The 18,133-nt window shown below is 29.3% G+C and overlaps 1 protein-coding gene across 2 annotated transcripts in view; it reads left to right on the forward strand.

The window, feature by feature from the left end:
- The first annotated feature begins 921 nt into the window (after window positions 1-921).
- Window positions 922-18,133, forward strand: part of LOC136970461 (proteolipid protein 2-like) — a 35,712-nt gene continuing 18,500 nt past the window's right edge. For both annotated transcript variants that reach the window (XM_067264898.1, XM_067264897.1), the window contains exons 1-3: window positions 922-1,086; window positions 10,115-10,324; window positions 15,552-15,725. In XM_067264898.1, the coding sequence (XP_067120999.1) occupies window positions 10,136-10,324; window positions 15,552-15,725 (363 nt within the window). In that variant the 5' untranslated portion in view covers window positions 922-1,086; window positions 10,115-10,135. The remainder of the gene's footprint in view (window positions 1,087-10,114; window positions 10,325-15,551; window positions 15,726-18,133) is intronic.

Below are 18,133 nucleotides of genomic sequence, written 5' to 3' on the forward strand. Positions count from 1 at the left end.
TAATTAACAGTACATCGAAAATATCTTTTAAAAATGTAATAGAGGAGGTGGCACGTATTGTCTTCGAGTCACCACCAAATTTGATGTATAAAAATGAATAAAATAATGTTTAATTTGCATGAAATTGCATAAACTTTGATTTAGCATATATTACATTTTAAGTATTTTAGTAGGAAATTAGAATTATTCAACTACATATTGATTCTTTGACCTTAAAATTATGATTCCAAGACCTTCTTATATCATAGACTGGTCATTATAAAATAATCATGATGCAGACCAGAGAATGGATTTTGCTGGTCTAGTATAAGTACTATCGCGTAATGTTATAAAAACAATGCGAGGAGACTGCCTAGCCTTGTGAAGTTTGATAGGTTTAATAGCATGCACCCCCACTGGGTTTTCCTTGCTTCTACGAATGAAGCACGTGGTTAACCGTACGAAAGGATCCGAAAGTTTAATTCAACCGACCAATTCCATTCCAACTTACAAAGATTTGTGTTTAAAAGTAACGAGAAGAAAAGGCCTCAAATTTATAAAAGCGATATTTATTTATTACAAGCGAGGGAAAGAGCATCGTATATTTTCGCATCATCACACAATTCTGGAAACAAAAATTGATTTTAGATGGACAATCTACATTGTCCATCAAACAAAGTACAAGAACTATGTTCCTGACTTGTAAAATTCATCTCTATGAATGTAACATGTCAGGAAATTATATTCATTCAGGAATATTTTAGCTCAATTATTTTAATTTGAAATGCATATTAATATTTGATATTAAAATTATTTATCAAAAATGATTTTGAACTTACTAGTTTAAACTGATTATTTTCGGAAAAATTATTAGCAAATGTTAAAAAAAATATATCGTATTGAAAAATTTCTGAATTCTAACACCAGATGGCAATCGTTTTCATGTCGAGCATTGATTTGTGAAAAAGTCAAGCAATAAGAGAAAGTTGACTTTATTTATACGCTTGTTTTCTAAAATTATATTAAAATTTAATACTTTAGATACGTCTTTTAATATATTAATTAAATCTCACTAATTAGTTTTAATTAATTGTATAAAAACAGTTGGTAAGTATATTTATTTGGAATAAACTATTCGTTTACATTTGTATATGAATTAATGCCCCTGCAATACAAGCTTCTCTGCTATGCTTACTAACGACACTAAAAAGGCAACTTTAAGTTATTGAATAGTAGAAACGCAACATTCTATGAAAGAAAATGTTTTTTAAAATATGATACGGGAAAAAATAATTAATGTATGAAGATAAGCTATCGAAATTTTTTGTTAAATGCCCTTTGGTATTTTCTTTGGTAAATTGATCACAAAACATTTGAATTTTGGATATAAATGATTGAAATCAAACATTGGAATTAATAAAATTTAAATATTTTATAATTTTATGAAGCTTTCAGAATATTTTAAAATTACTTCAATATATTTTTTAATATTTACCAAAAAATAAATAAAACAAATATTTAATATGTTTACTAAATGCTTGTCATTATCATTATAAATTTTTTTTATAGATACAAAAAATTAGTACTTATTAAATTTTATTTGTTTTGACCATTATGACCATTATGACCAATTATGACCATTCACTCAGTTCTCTTTTATGTATTTATTATATTATAATCACCTTTTATTAAAATATTATCATAATATTTAAAATTACCTTATTAAGCATAGAATCAAACATTATTTGTATAATGACGATGTACCCAGGATCCTCTTCATTTGAAGTTTAAGACTATTTACAAAAAATTAATTTTTTGAGTCTTTTCTTATTCTTTTTCACAATACCACAGAAATAAGTCTTTTGGCTTGAAGATAAAAACTTCATTAAATCTTCAAGCTGAAAGATTGTTACTTTTGTGGTATCGTGAAAAAAGATAAAAGACTTGAAAAATTATTTTTTTGTAAATAGTCTTAAACTTCAAATATCTTATTAAGCTTTGATTAAAAAACTAATCATACTATAATAAACGTTGTGAACTATAAATCTATAATTGGTTTGAAAAAATATTATAAGATATAATTTGTAATTATTTTATTAATTATACTATCAATACTAATTTATAAATAACATAGCTTTGTTACTTTTTTGTATTCTCTATCACAAAAAATATTAATACAAATTGAATACAGTTGAATGGAGCCAAATATAAAGTGAATCATTGAAACTGAAAAAATTCTATCCTTAGATTGAAAATTTTAGTCCATTTTTATTTGTGACAATATAAACAATTCTGGTGAAATATTTAGTACATCTTTTACTCTTATGCCTTAGCCTAGCTTGAAAATTTTTTATTCTAAAACTGAGATGAATTACAGAAATGTGAAGATCTTCAGAATTCATCATGTGAAACAACCTATAAAAATCTATGAGATATCTGATTGTTTTAATTAAATAAAGTAGATATCTAAAACATGCAAAGCAAATCACACCGAGTGAAGTGAAAAAATACACAGATAAAATGATTAAACATGTGAAACTCCCAAATTATTCATCCAAAACTGTTTTTCTCTGAAAAAGCAGTTTTTGAGAGAATAATAAATTGCACTTGTTTTGTTTCAAATTTATATGCTAGATTCATATTAATATGAATTAAATACATGGATTTGTTATGGATTTGATTTTTTTAAAGTATAAAATTAAGATTTTTAAATGTGTTTAAAGTGCCATATGTATATGGATCTTAATCTCATAAAATTATATGTATTTATTGTATATATACTATGTATTATTCCTTGTTACTATCTAATTTACCATACGATTTATATTTAGTTACAGTTATGGAAATTTTAGATGTTTTTATTTGTTAAAAGTTTTTAAAGATTTTTTGAGATATTAATGATCTGTAGGAACTTTTTAGTCATGCTGCATTAATATTTTAATTTATTAGATTGGATACCTTTTTAAAACTGAAATTTTTATCCAAATTAATATTCTTTCAAAATTTGTTACCCTTAAATGTTTTCATTCTTTAAGTAATTATATTTAAGTTTTTATGAAACTAGAAAATTTTTAAATCTTAATTATTTTACCATTAAAATATTTTCAGTTTCTTAAGATCTTACACCTAGATATCTGTTTTGTTTAATTTTTAAATATATTTTTAGTTCTTTAGTATCGATCATTACCATTAAATTTACATTTAAAAAATTTAAGAAAATTATACTCATATCCCAGTTAATGCTTAGGATGTGTTTCTGAAAATGGAATGCTAAGCAAATCAGCACAAAGGGGTTGTTATAACATTTTAAATAAGTTAAAATGTAAACAGAATTGCATAACATTTTTTCTTCATTTTATTTTGTTCATCATTGATATAAATGCTATGCTTGTTTTTCAAATCTATCCAACCAACCTCTGTCAGTTATAAATTTTTGAGTGATTCATTTCCAGTTTCTTCTTAAATATGATTGAAAATTATTTTTGTATCCTTTCCATAATTATCAGCTGGTTTAGAGGCATGTGCCATTGCATTTGATCATCCATCAAAATCAAAATTTTCTTTTTATTCCTTCTAACAAACAACTTCATGAATGAGTTACTTGTTGCTAAAAAAAGTTGCAGTCATAGTTGCTGAAGCTTTTACCTTATCTGCAATTTTTAGAATTGTTCTTATCTTGAATATTGCCAAATTGAAAGCGGTAACCAGATCAATTTCACATTCAGCAGCTTCCAATTCACCTAACAGTTGTAGTTTCATATTCAGAAAAATTCCTTTATGTTGTTGAGCCATCATCACTTGTGCACTTTCTTCCTAACATGTGGATAGAACACATTAGAAGTATATAACAAAATATACATAAAAGCTAAACAAATGTGATGATTCCAAATGAATTATCATGAATGATATGTTGAGCATATCAAATGAGTCATGTGACATACAAGCTGCCATATAATATAATACCAAAATAGTGCAGAATGGGTTCATTTTAAGTTGAGGTATAAGTTTGTATAAATAATATTATTTTATAAATATGATAGTTACTGGAATATAATAGCTTATTAAACTATCAATTATTATTATTACTATTTTTATCAGTTGAGTTTTATACCATTCTGATATTTTTCTTGTCAGTCCTTTTCTATCCACTGCCAGACAAAATCCTCTCCCATGGTTTTACATTCATAAGGTAAGTGAATGCTTGGATGGATGAATGGATGGGTTGGGCAGAAAAGATGGATTAAAAAATTACCCTACATTATAAGTTAAACACATGCACACACTAGGCAGATGAGTGGTTGGAGAAGATGAGTCACGTGAGAGGAAATCCTTCTTGCATTCTTGAAGAGGTAACGTTTTGCTCATTTGGCTCAAACCCACTTTGTCACTAACCAGATGCCTAGCTATCAAAGCCTCCTGGCTTTCCACTCATTAACAGAAATTGCTTTTATTTTTGTTTTTTGAAGGAAACTCTGTCATTTGAACACATTTCATTTACCATAGCAGACTCTACTTTAATTTCTTTAAGGCATAACTATGAAGAATTATCCTCTTCTAATAATAGGCAGCTCAGTAGTACTAATTCTTAAGGCTAGGGAACCTAGCCTTGCTGGAGCATTTGCTGGCAGCATTTGTGGCTGATTTTTGAAACTGTGAAGCATCATCCTTCACCCCAGTTTCCTATTCTTTGTCACTGCGACGGGGGTAGGTAAGGGCTCTGAAGATGGTGTTTAGCGGGATCTTTGATCCCATCAAACTTTAAGAATTGTAGTACTAATTCTTAAGGGACATTATTTATACTGAAACAAATGCCTAATCTGAATACTTTTACTGTTTATTTTGCTCTGAATTCGGCTCAATTTTCCACCGTAATATAACCAAGTTGATGTACACCAATGTGATTCTGTTCATTCTGTCCACTCTTCCCATCCGAATGTGTACTTAGCTTTATCAAATAACTTAGTCAACTTTTCTACTAGTTCTTTTCTGTAGTTTTGGGTTGGTTAGTCTTTCTATCTGCTTTTTGTGCATCATTATGAATTTCTTATTTATTTTTCACAACATAGTGTAAAGGTTGTTGGAAGACAAACAACAGCAGCACAAACAAAGTGTTCCATTCATTTGTTATGTTCTTTTTGTTTGATTACTCTTTCATCTTTAATCCTTGACTTTCTTTTTCTATGTTTCAAAACAATTTTACATGATACAAACTATCCTAAAAAGAATGGAAACAGTTTTTTTTTTCTTGTCATTATTTGTATTTTGCTAATTTTATGGATAAACTATGTTGTTGATAACTGTATGATAGATTAAAACTGATTTTTATTTTAAGTTTTCTCTAAATTTCCTTTTGCTTGTTAACCTGTTAAGTATCTTAGATAAAGTGATTCTCTTTCAATTAAGAGTCTATTGATCTATATAAGAAGGTTGATTATGCACTGGATATTATTTTCATTTTCTTTGTATTTATTTTCAAATGGATTTTTTTTTTTCCTTTTATTTAGCCTGTAAATCAGTGTTTGTTTTTTGTGTTTATGGCCTGTGGAAATTACTATGATGTCATCTGTATCTCCGAGATGATATCCTATGTGTCATCTCCTCTCTGGAGGTTGACTGCCATTACATGCCACCATTCTTTATGTTGCACTTCTTGAGATGGTATAAACATCTACTTTTAATCTTCCATTAAATTCTGAAAATAACTTCAGAGCAGCTGTAAATAAATTTTCTTCGTTGGTTGTTTTGTTAATCTTAAACTTTTATAAATGTCAAATACAAGATTGATCTATAATTTTTTTTCAATTTCTTCTCTTGTCTCTTTGTTCTTATTAACTGTACTACTTTTGGTTGTGAATAAATGCTTCTCATAACATATGCAACGAAGCTCCTGAGTCTACATACCATTGATGAATCTTGTTTTGTGTTCTTGTCTTAAAACTACATAGGATTCCTTTTCCGGATGTTGTTCATCACTTTCTGCATAAATTTTGTTGATCTGGTTTGGATGTTTTTCTTTCCATGTTGAATATTTCCTACATTCTTTCTTTACATGTCCCTGTTTTTTGCAAAAATAACAACTTTTGAGCAAATTCCTTTGCTGAGTTACTGGGCGTGCTCCCACTTTAAATGCTTTATCCGCTTCACATTTTTCATTTGATGAGGTCTTTCTTCTTGAGTGTTCCTCAAGTAATTTGTTACGTACTAAATCCTGAGTTAAATCTTTTTCTGGATGAGTCTCTAGTGCTGTTATTAAAGTGCTATAGCTGTCTGGCAAGCTACTAAGTAATAATGCTACGTTTAATTTCTCAGCTAGAGTTTCTCCCAGTGCCGTAAGACAATCAACCAATTCCCCCATGTTGGCCAAGTGTATCTCCATGTTGCCATTGTCTTCTAGTTTTAAATTGAAAATTTTCTTCAATAGGTAAACTTTATTTGATAGTGTAGACTTAACATGGTGTTTCCTTATGGCTTCCCAAGTTCCTTTAGCTGTAGTTTCCTTTCTTACTAATGGCAGTTGATTGTCTTCCATCAGGAGGCCTATCATGGCATGTGCCTTTCCATCCTTTGTTAACCAAGATGAGTCAGGATTGGAGGGTATTTCCTTTTGTATTATGTCCCATAACTCGTCTTTTATCAATAGCAATTCCATCTTATATTTCTAAATGTGATTAGTTGTTGTTGTTCAATTTAGTGATGGCAACGTAACTTTTATCCACCATTGTGAAGTCTTTTGTGTTCTTGCCAAATATTCTTCTTACATAAATTTATATCCAGTTTACATTATTCCTTGTATTTACCTTTTTTTTTCCTCCTTACACTTAATTAGTTGTTGCTGTAACTGGGCCCATAACCTGTTAGACTAGATGTTGTTTTTTGGAGATTAGTAAAAACTAGACTTGCGTAACTGGTTATATAACAAAGAAATAAAGATTACACTATCTTGACTCACGGAAGGTCAGCGCTGAAAAGGGAAGTGTGAAATGAGGTCACCATCTCCAAGGGGTCAATAGCACCACCAACCTTTTATTACATAACGGAAGAACATTTACAAAACATCACAACACAATGCGTTGTATGTAACTATGTCGTATAACATTTGATGATAATTTTGATCGTTGATTCCAACAAGTTGAACAACTCACTTATTTGGTTTTATTTACCTTTGATTATTTTTATTTTACTTTTGCATTTCTTTATTTTCTCTGTAGTTAGATGCCCATTTATTCCCTCTTTATCTAATGTATGAGAATTAGCTATTTAGATATGTAGGTTCAAATACATATAGGTTCAAATGCTGGAAGCAATTGCCTGGTAAGAAAACAGGACAGAGGCAGTTGTTGGGTGAATCTCCTCGACAGCTGTTACCTTTTTTTCCTTTTTTTGGGAAGTGACTACTTCCTCCACAGAAGGCAAGTTCCTTGAAATGCAAAAGATACGAAGAAAATGCCAATTCTGAATTAAAATTTAATGTCAAGTTCAATTTGGAAAAGACAAAAATACGTGCGATAAAATCAACTAATGAAGTGTAATAATAGGCCCAAATGTACATATTGGTTTAATAAAATCTCAATGAACTTTCCTATTGAAAACTAGTATGATAAGTCGTTCAAATTCATTGCAAATTCAAAAGTAGCTATTAAGAAGATTAATGTAAAATATTTTTAAAAGTTCTGTCATAGGTAAAACTTTTTACTACAGAAACATTCACCTCAGTAGTCACCATGAACATAAATAATGAATATGTTAGTTTCTTACTTGTTTTAAACATGTAAATCATTTTAAAGCATACTTAAAGATTGTAATTATATAGATATGTAATATAATTTTCTGATTTAAGGAATTTCATTTTAGTAGACTTTTTTGAAATTTTTAATCATTTTAAACTTGCATTAAATTACTGTTGTATACATTTATGCTTAAATTTTATTTTTATAATCTTGTATTTTTTTTTTAACCATTACTTTACATTTGTGTATTAATACTTGTTTCTTAAATTTACAATAAAATAAGAAGTAGTTTTGAAATTAACATTGTTGTTATTTTTTCTCTTTCTTGGGCATGGATGATGTTGTAACAGTCGGTTGTAACTTGATCTGAGTGTCAGGTCAAGGGTGAAAATTCCTACATACTTTCGTTGTCTGGGAGGGGAGTTCTTGTGCAGTTGTCACCCCAGTCAGTTGTATCCGAGAGGGAATAAAGTTAATTGTTAATTAACTATGTGTTTTATGTGAAACAGTGTCGAAAACAAAATCGATACAAAAGATGATCATAACATGACTGCCAGGCTGCCAACTTGCAATCTTTATGATTAATAGTTCTTTTTTAATGTAACTTTAAAAATTTATATAATTTCGAGTTCTTGTATGTTCTTTGTTGAAGTTCAGTTTAATTAATTGTGTTTCATCAAGTTTGGCCATCACCCTGTTCCCTGGCATATAAGGTTAAAGACGTAACAGGATTATTCTTTTCAACATTGTATCAATGCTCTTTGATTCTTTTATTGATGGATCTATCTGTAGCACCAATATATACTAGTTTGCAATCAATTCTTCCATCTGTAATTGGGATACAGTATACCCCAGGGGCCCGATTTAAATTTATTTGATCTTTCCCTTTGCGTAATATTTGGTATACTGTGCTATTACGTTTATAGGTGATCTTTGCATCCACATTCTTTGCAATTTCTTCATAGATTGATCTGTCTTGTATCGAAGTTAACCACTATCAGTGGCATGCTGTCTGTGGAAGCTGTGGAAGTGCCACTTTCCTTGTATTTTCTAAAATATAAAAACATATTGTGTGATTATTTTTGTATTTTAAAGTACTTTGAATTAATTAAAATTACAAATTTCTATAGGCTACTACATGTGAAAAAAATGATAAGATTGCTATTGTGTATTTGAATATAAATTTGTATATGCATATTTTCAATGGAAGCACCATATTGTCGAATACGGAACAGCTTCCACAGCGAAAATATCTGAATTGTGTAAAGCAGCCAGATTATACACATTCGCTTTACAGAGCACCAACCTCACAAGGTTTAGCTCGTGGAAGCTACACACCAAAATATCATATAGCACTTCCAATAATTCTATCCAGGGTCTGCGCAGCTTCCCTATCATCAAATATCACCACAAGCTACTGACCACTATATATCTGGACTTAGCTGGAGTATGTTGTGTTTCTATAGTGTTATTAAACTGTGAATGCAATTCTGTTTTTCAGATGTAATTTTGCACCAAACTATGCACCAGTTTTTTAAAGTACCCATCAGAAATTGCCACTTTTTCAATGTGTTTGAGTTCTTTATTCATGTCTAACATATTAGTGCAATGCATAAATGCCCATCTCACTAATGCCCTAAAGGCTGCTATTTTGTATGAGAACATGCTGGTATAAAGAATGGAAGATACTCCAGTGTATAGTAAATGCTAATGGTAAAACATCCTTTTTTTTAAATGAATATTTGCCTAAAAATGTGCTGATGAATTACTGTTCTGATCCAATTTTAATGTTAATCTGTACAGATTGGTGTTAAATTGTTCTAGAAGCTTCTCTATATCCAATTTTGTTTTTCAAATTATTAGAATGTCATCTATGTATCTGGTGTACAGATATGTATCTCATGCAATTTTTAATCATATTTTAAAAAGAACTGTGTTAATCATAAAGATTGTGAGTCATTATTGGCAGCCTGGCCATCATGTTATGACCACCCATGCCCGAGGAGAAGAAAAAAGAACGACTTAATGTTAATTTCATAAAAACTTGTTATTTTATTGTTAATTTAAGAGATGAGTATTAACATCTTGTATTTTATATATTTACAAGGTATGTTGTTTAGAAAAAAAAAAAAAATTCAATTTTGAAGTTTAGACTATTTACAAAAAAATATAATATTTTTTGAGTTTATCTTTAATCCTTTTCACACTACCATAGTCTAAACTTCAAAATTGAAGATAAAATATCCTGAGTCATCATTGAACATTGTACTATAAAAAAAATTGTTTCAGTTTCTGTTTTGAGAAAAAGGAGAAACCTTCCAAATCTTGACATTTCATATGTGGTGTCTCATACTGTATTTAGAGTTAATATATACATACTAAAAAATGTATTTATTTTTTTTTCTAAGCTCAATTAGATGCTTTAAAGTATGGCATCACAGGATTTCCCAAATACTCTCTCAACAGCAGCTACTGTTGCAGCAGCTACCTATGCAACATCTGCTGCAACTCATGCTCCTCCACCTCCTCCACAACCCTCATCCAAACCAACTGTAAATATTCATTTTGATCGTAGTTATGCACAAACAAAACCTGGTATTTTAAAAATTGCCCAAGTGGTAAGTAATGATTTTTAATCTTTGTTGATTCTTATATATATTTTTTATTAAACAAAATTTCATATTTGTAAAAAAATACAATTTATTTTCTTGTAAAATTCATAACAAATTTAATTATTACTCAAAAACATTTAAGTATTATCTTCAGTTTTAAAGTTCTTATAATCAAATTCAGTTGCTAATGAGCAATTATTTATTGTGACGTCATCACTATGCCAAGCTGCAATTTTTAATTTATTTAATTTAAAATATATGCTCTCCACCACAAATTAGTAGTGTTTTGCCCCAATACATCATACTTTTCCCATTACAATAGAGTCATGCCAGTTATCTATCTAACTCTTTTCAGGGGAAAATTTTTTAAATTGAAATAATGTGACTTCCAGTGCAAACCAGAAGTTGGTATATAAGTAATTGGGGCCTTCTGCCCCTAAGCTTTCCAAATCTGGCTCACTTTCACCTATCTAACTCCATTGTCAACACTAAGGAAGAACAGACTGACAAGACAACAGTGGGAATTTATAGGTCTACAATTTTTACAAATTGCATCCCAAAAAGATTCAAAACTAGACAAAAACATGTAATTGCTCTCATCTATAATAATTTTTTTAAATAAAATTTTTCAGTAACAAATTCTTTTATTCTATCTATTCATTAGGACAATGCAATATTGTCACAGTGACTGATATCTAGTTCTTTTAAATTAATATTTGTAGATTCATGATCATGGACAATGTGAAGAAATTGATGATATAGCTGTTTTCATTTTTTACAGTTTTAAATAAATTTTGCTGGCAAAAACTTTATCTCCATCTCAATCAATGCAATATTTAAAACTACAAAGTAATCACTTGCTATAGTTTGTCATTTTAAAAACTTTAATTTTTTAGAAATGTCTGTCCTCTGTCTCCATAAACACAACAAGTAAAACAGCAAACCATACTTGGGACAAGACTATGTCTCGGAGACTCAGTAGTAAGCAGGATCACTTTGATGCTTAAGGCGAGTCTCGTCCTCATTCTCCAATCTTTGGTATCGCTGGTTTTGAGCATGATCTTTCAAACTTCACCTGCCTCAGCCACGAGGTCATCCACAATGCATTTTCAGTGAAATTAACCCATCCAATGTCAAAATTTCTCTCCATTGCGTGTCACTCGGAGTTGAATTTTTGTCAATGCCTAACAAAAATTTCCCGTTTTTGAAAAAGTAATGGTGGCTATTGTATCGACAAAAATTATTTTTTTATTTTGCATAAACAACATATATATATATTAATAAATGTAAAAAGAGGAAAAAAATTATATTTCGGAAGTTAGTTTTAATATAAAATTATAACAACTAGTGCCATCTAGTTTCAAAAACGTTCCGATGCTGAAACAAGATATCTCGAGTCAACCGATCAAGGGCACATGGCAACCAGAGATATGTGGGGAATAACACGGGACAGATAAATGGGTTCTTTCAAAGATTCGTCAAAATTTGATTTGCATTTCCAACTTCCCAACGAGCAACGTATGGGCAAATCTTGCACTACTGCCTGTTTGTAGAGAGTGTTGCCATTTTTTATTTTATTTTGACTCGGTTCTTGGTCCCCTAAGTACCTACAAGTCTGGTTTTTTTATACACACATGATTTAGGCACTTAATACTCTGTGCCAAATTGCAACTCCTGACATGTACTCCTTCATATCTCTAAGCTGGTAACCCAGCTGGCAGTACGATATCATAAACAAGATGTAGTCTAGTAAAAAATGAAATTGTTAGTTCTATGACTCTACAACATACTAACATTAAACTTCTAATACAGACTGATTTATTAGCATTTTATATCTAATCACTTTGATATGTAATTTATAAAGTAAAAATTTTTGATATTCTCTTCTCTTGATTACAAATTATATCATTATTGAAGTAATCTAAATGCAATTTATTCTAGTAATATAATCAAATAAGTGTACATTTTGATGACAACTTTTTACACACACACAATTCTCTTTTTACATAATTTGTTGTGATTTAAAATGTTCTAACAAATATTTGCCTTTTAAAAAATTTAATTTGATTTAAATTCTAAGAAAAAATATTCATACTTCCTTTTCTAGAAAATTGCTGTTTTTTAAAAATAAATTTTGAATTTGTAGTTTATTACACACACTCAGGTAAATTTCCAGATTTGGCTTTTTTTTAATACTCTTTTTGCCATGTGGGTACTAAGACTTTTTAATCATACTTGTAGTGGGTTTGTCTTGGCCCACAATGGGGGTAACCAAGTGGTAAAAGACAAAGGCCTGGCATCTAGAACATACCACCTCAAAATTTTCTAGGATTTTATAACAATTCAGATTTGATTTTTGGTTCCCTAGACCTTGGCCATTGATTATGATTTGATTGTTATTTTTTTTATTACTTATTTGAATGCATGCACAAATAATGAATCTTATATTCTGACTTTATCTTATGATTGAAGCAGTCAAAAAAAATTTAATAATTTGTTCATGTGAGTAAGTTTTTTTAATATGGAAAGACTTGCATGCAATATGGTATTAAAAATTAGTTTTAGGTGTTTTTGGTGTTAATTGAAAATAGTTGAATAAAAATAAAATTAAAATTAAGTTTATGCAAATAATAGATGTTGTTTTATTGTAGATATATAAATAATATAAATTTATTAAATTTTACTGTTAAGTAAGTTACAATTGTTCTTCCTCTGATTTTACTGTAATTATATATTACAGTGAAACCTCATTTTTTGAAACTTGAGGGACCAAAAAACATTACTAATTATCCAAACTTTTTTTTTTGAATGAAAGTTTTTTTGTAATTCTTAAATAAAATTTTGACATTATCTTATATAATTTCACCTGTTCATTTACAAATGCATTAATATTACAAGTTATTACTTACATGTTAGTAATTTAAGCTACTTTGAAAAAACTGTCAGTTGGTGTATACGTAACTCAGTGCTACTTGCGGTCAGATTTGTCACACCATTCCCCAAAGGTTAGCGCCACACTCACTCTACATATTTTCATATTTTGAATGATTTGTCTTGAGAAATTTTACTCAGAACAGGAAGTTATATGTATATGTTGTTTTGAATAATAAGCATTTTAATGTTTATCTTACTTTACTGCAGTTAGAATACATTAAAAGTAATTTCAATATAGAAAGAGAAAATCAATATCTGATCAAATCGATATCTGAAATTATTGTTAAACTTAATTATAATTTATATTCAAGTTCTGAATCTATTTAGTCTAGATTTTAAAATGGCATTGTTTGCAGATTGTTATTATGTGGTATATGTATACAACAATGCAGTACATTTTACACAAGTGAATGCTATTTTCCTATTCTTCTTTTTTGGGCAATATGCACACTTTTCTCTTCGTACTGATGTTGTCTGTGGAGGATCTGGCTTCTTTTTCAACACTTTAAGAATTTTCAAATACAGATTCTCACTCTCATTGTCTGTGAGGAAGGAGCCTACATTTTTTTCCTCAGACTCCTCATCAAACCATTTCAGAATCATTTCATCATGTTCAATGATATTGTATATACATACTATCACTTTACAATTAGAATTGTACTACTTTGAATGTAAAAAAAAAGACAGAGGATTACTTATAGGCAAGCACCTCACTAACTTCTCTATCACGACTGAAACAAAGGCAGCACTGAAAGCATTAGTGATGACTATGATTTCCAATTCCAGTATATTGTTGAAGGGGATACTCGGAAAGGAAGGTAGATGAGAGTTTGGCTACAGAACTTCCAAGAAGCATTTTAATAACTAAAGCGAGTGCAGCGCTCAACCTCAAGTGACAGTGAGTTAATGAAAACAATGAAAGCATAACCAAATTACATTCAAAGTAATACCTGAAAATAACATAAGAAATAAGCTTAAGTGTTTCAATAAGAATTACTGTGAACATTGTCTTGAGTTCAAGATTACAAAATCATGTGATCTGATGAAAACAAGCTCCATTAAAGACTAAAGCTATAAGTAAACATTGTATTGTGAATATGGACAAGTATTTGATAGTTTTTGAAATTATTGAAACTATAGATTTTTTTCAAGAAATGTCCAAAATAATAAAATCCCAAACGATTTTTTCCATAATAATAATAAAACACAAAAAAACATTTTCTCTTTATATGCAACATGTACAATGACTGAATGATCTTGAACAAACATCTAATCAACACTGTATAATTATTAAAACTGAAACTGCACTTGGGTGTGGAAACTTTCTTATAAACATGTAATTTGATGGTAGATTTCAAATTAAATGATATTTTTGTGGGTCACCAGACCAGATAGTTATTTTGAATTTCATTGCATGCATATCTTGAATTATCTGAACTAAAATATATGCAAAATCTTATTCTCTTGGCTGTGAACTGCAGACTACTCCTGTAGATTTGACTTCAAATTATCTAATATCAAGATAACAAGGTTTTACTGTATGCAATCAATCTTTTGTTTTTCCATATGGTCAACAGCTTTTTTATGTAGATTTTTTTTGAGAAGTACAATATGAAAACATAATTTTTAATATATATATAATTTTAATTTTAAATAATTTGTATTGAGTATAATAAGTTCTTGACTTATGCAGATACAATATTTTGACTTATAACTATGAATTTGCATAACTAATAACACTATCTATTAAGTTCTGCTTTGAACATGCATAATAAATGAAAAACTTTGAGACAATAAAAGTTTTTACTTTCTCAAAGTTTTCTTTTCAAAAGCAGTTTAGCTTCAATATTCCTTTGAAATGAATGTATATATGTTAAAATGTATCCTATTTGAGCACTATGCAACTTAACATTTTTCTGTGCAAATAAGAGTATGCTATTAAATAGTATATAAAAAGTATGTTCTGTTATAATAGCATATCTTGAATATAAGAACATGCTATTATGTTTGCTAGCTTATTTTGGCACTACACTACTGTGTCAATGTAAATTAAATGTAAAGATACATTACTACAGTAACTATTCAGTGACACCTCAATTGTAACCATTATTAAAAATAAAAAGACAAAATAAAAAAATGCTTCCAAAACTAAGCCAAATGATCGCCATTAATAATCAAGTTATTAACCACATTAAGTCAAGGATTTATTCTACTTTATAAAGGAATTCATAAATGAATGTTAAAATATATTATATTATTTTATTGATAATAAAAAATTAATTTTTGTAATATTTTACAGGTAAACAATGTTGTAGGTTTGCTGTGTATCATTGCTTCTCAATGTCATTACTGTTCAGCAAGTAATTGGTTTAATTTTGTGGCCAGCACCAGTTTTTTTGTAACTTTAATTCTGCTTGTTCTTTATTTTTATCACATCATTGAGAAATTACGTTTCATACCATGGCTAAAAGCTGTATGTAACATTTTTTATTTTTAAATGCTATTATTTTAAAATAATTATAATTAAATTATTTAGCATTCTTCTCAAATGTGATCTTATCAGTAGCACATAGATATTGTATTATATTAACAAATAAGATTGGATTTATCCCATGACAATCTCACATAAAGCTAAATTAGACAACATACTATGAAATATAATATGTAGCCATTGATTCACAAAGGCAAAAAGAAGAAAATAAAAGAACAAACAATGCCTTAGAAAACAAAAAAAAGTTAATTATGCATTGATTTTTCCTTTTTAGTAGGTATAGTAATGGATAATCTTCTAGCAGTTACCCAAAATCCCTGACTGTTGGCAGAAACAATTACAATTTTTTACAATGCACAAAAAATTGCAATATTAATGACTTATACAATAAACAAAGAAAAACAAACATTACAAAAAATAAATCCTTACAAAAATTCTTACAACTAATTCTTATGAATAAATTTACAACTATAATAGTGTTAAGAAATTAAGATAGAGAGTGAGAAGTATTCAAGATAGAGATAGACAAGAACAAGGTACCCTGGGTCCTGAGAATTCTTACAATACTCATTGTCTTGATGGTCCATGAGGAAAATTCCTTTATTGTGAAAACACTTTTCTCTCTTTGGTCCACTGACTCTTACCACCAAACTATTGATTCTTTAATCCAAATTTACAACAGGTCAAGTTGAATCCAGTACCATATGCACCAGATAAGTGAGAAAAGGAATTCTTCCTCACTCTGAACTTGACTCAAGGAATAACACTTTGATCAGTAATTAACAATCTTAACTTCCTCCCAGGATTTCTAAATTCACTCATACACTCTGGTAACAGATGGTTACAAGCCCCTTCCTTGAGTTCTTTCCTCTCACTATGTGCACAAGCCAAAAACTCACTCTTTCCTTTTCATATGCCCTCAGACACCTCTATGCTGGTTGAACTGGCTCTTCTTGGAAGTGACCCTCACCTCCAAGAAGGAAGTATATTAAGGAGATTAGAAAGTTTGAGAAAAGGTAAAAGGACAAAAAACAGGAGAGTAATACTAAAAAACAAAAACTAAAATGCTATGGCATATGGCACTATGGCATACAGCCACAAAATTTTGGTTAGCTAAACCAATTTTAATTTATTTTTAAATGAGCAATTATTTATTGTAACATTGTCACAATGCCAGGCTACAATTTTTCATTACAATGCACTTAATTTTAGTGGTGTCTTGCCCCTGTATATCATACTTTTCCTGTTAACAATGAAGTCATGCCAGTCATGTATCTAACAGCATTCAGGAGAAAAGTTTTGAATTGAAATAATGTGACTTCCAGCCCAAAGTGGAAGTTCATATATAGTTAATTGGTGCCTCCTGCCACTAAGCATTTCACATCTGGTCTTGACTTTTGTCTATCTAGATAGATGAAAGCCAAGACCATTTTTGTAAACTGAAAATTATTTAAGAGCTTAAGGTCATGCTAACAGTAATGAGATTATTACAAGAATAAGTGAAAGTATTTCATTATGTTGTGTATTAATATTAATAAATTTCACACAAATTAGATTGCAGAGAACTGTAATGTAAAATAAATTTATTTATGCCATAAAGGTTGCATAATCCAACAGAAAGGGAAGAATACAAAATGAGAATTACACAGTTAAATAAAAAACTAATCAGCTCATATTAAATGTATGATAATTATAATTTGATTATTAAATTATTATAAACATTTCTCAAAGTATTTGAATATAATTCTTTAGCAAATAAATTACAGAATAGAATTGATAAATATTGCAAATGAATGAACAGATGGAAGTAAAAGGGAAAGGATTGAAACAGAGTCAGACAGATGCACAGTATCTACCATCTCTTCTATATTACAAGAGATGGTAGGACAAGGACAGTCTACATATGTATTGTTAGATATTACGGATAAAAAGCAATACAATAGCTTTATTTGCTAAATTACTTCATAAATACATACATACCAAAGGGCTTTTGAATCACAAGTATTACAATTTTTACACAAAACAGAATTGTGCTCTCTATTGGAAGCTCAGTTTTTAAATGAAAGTTAATTTTGAATGGAAGGTGCTGGGTTATACTCTTTTATCAAAACAAACTTCCCAAAATAAGAAAAGAACTGCAACAAAATGTAATGACCCCAGAAAATAAAATAACACTTGGGCTTAATTCCTCACATAGATATGTGCATGCACTTCAAAATTCTCCTATATATATATATATATATATATATTTATTTATTTATTTATTTATCAACTTTGGATCAAACCTGGATTCCTGATGTAGCCATCAAATGTTTTGTTTCAGGCCATACAGGACCTTATTTAATTTACAGATCATTTCAGTTTCTTTTAAATTCTGGGGATGTTTTCAT

Source organism: Centruroides vittatus, unplaced genomic scaffold (assembly GCF_030686945.1).
Source record: "Centruroides vittatus isolate TY-2023 unplaced genomic scaffold, ASM3068694v2 contig_199, whole genome shotgun sequence".
Taxonomy (NCBI): Eukaryota; Metazoa; Arthropoda; class Arachnida; order Scorpiones; family Buthidae; genus Centruroides; species Centruroides vittatus.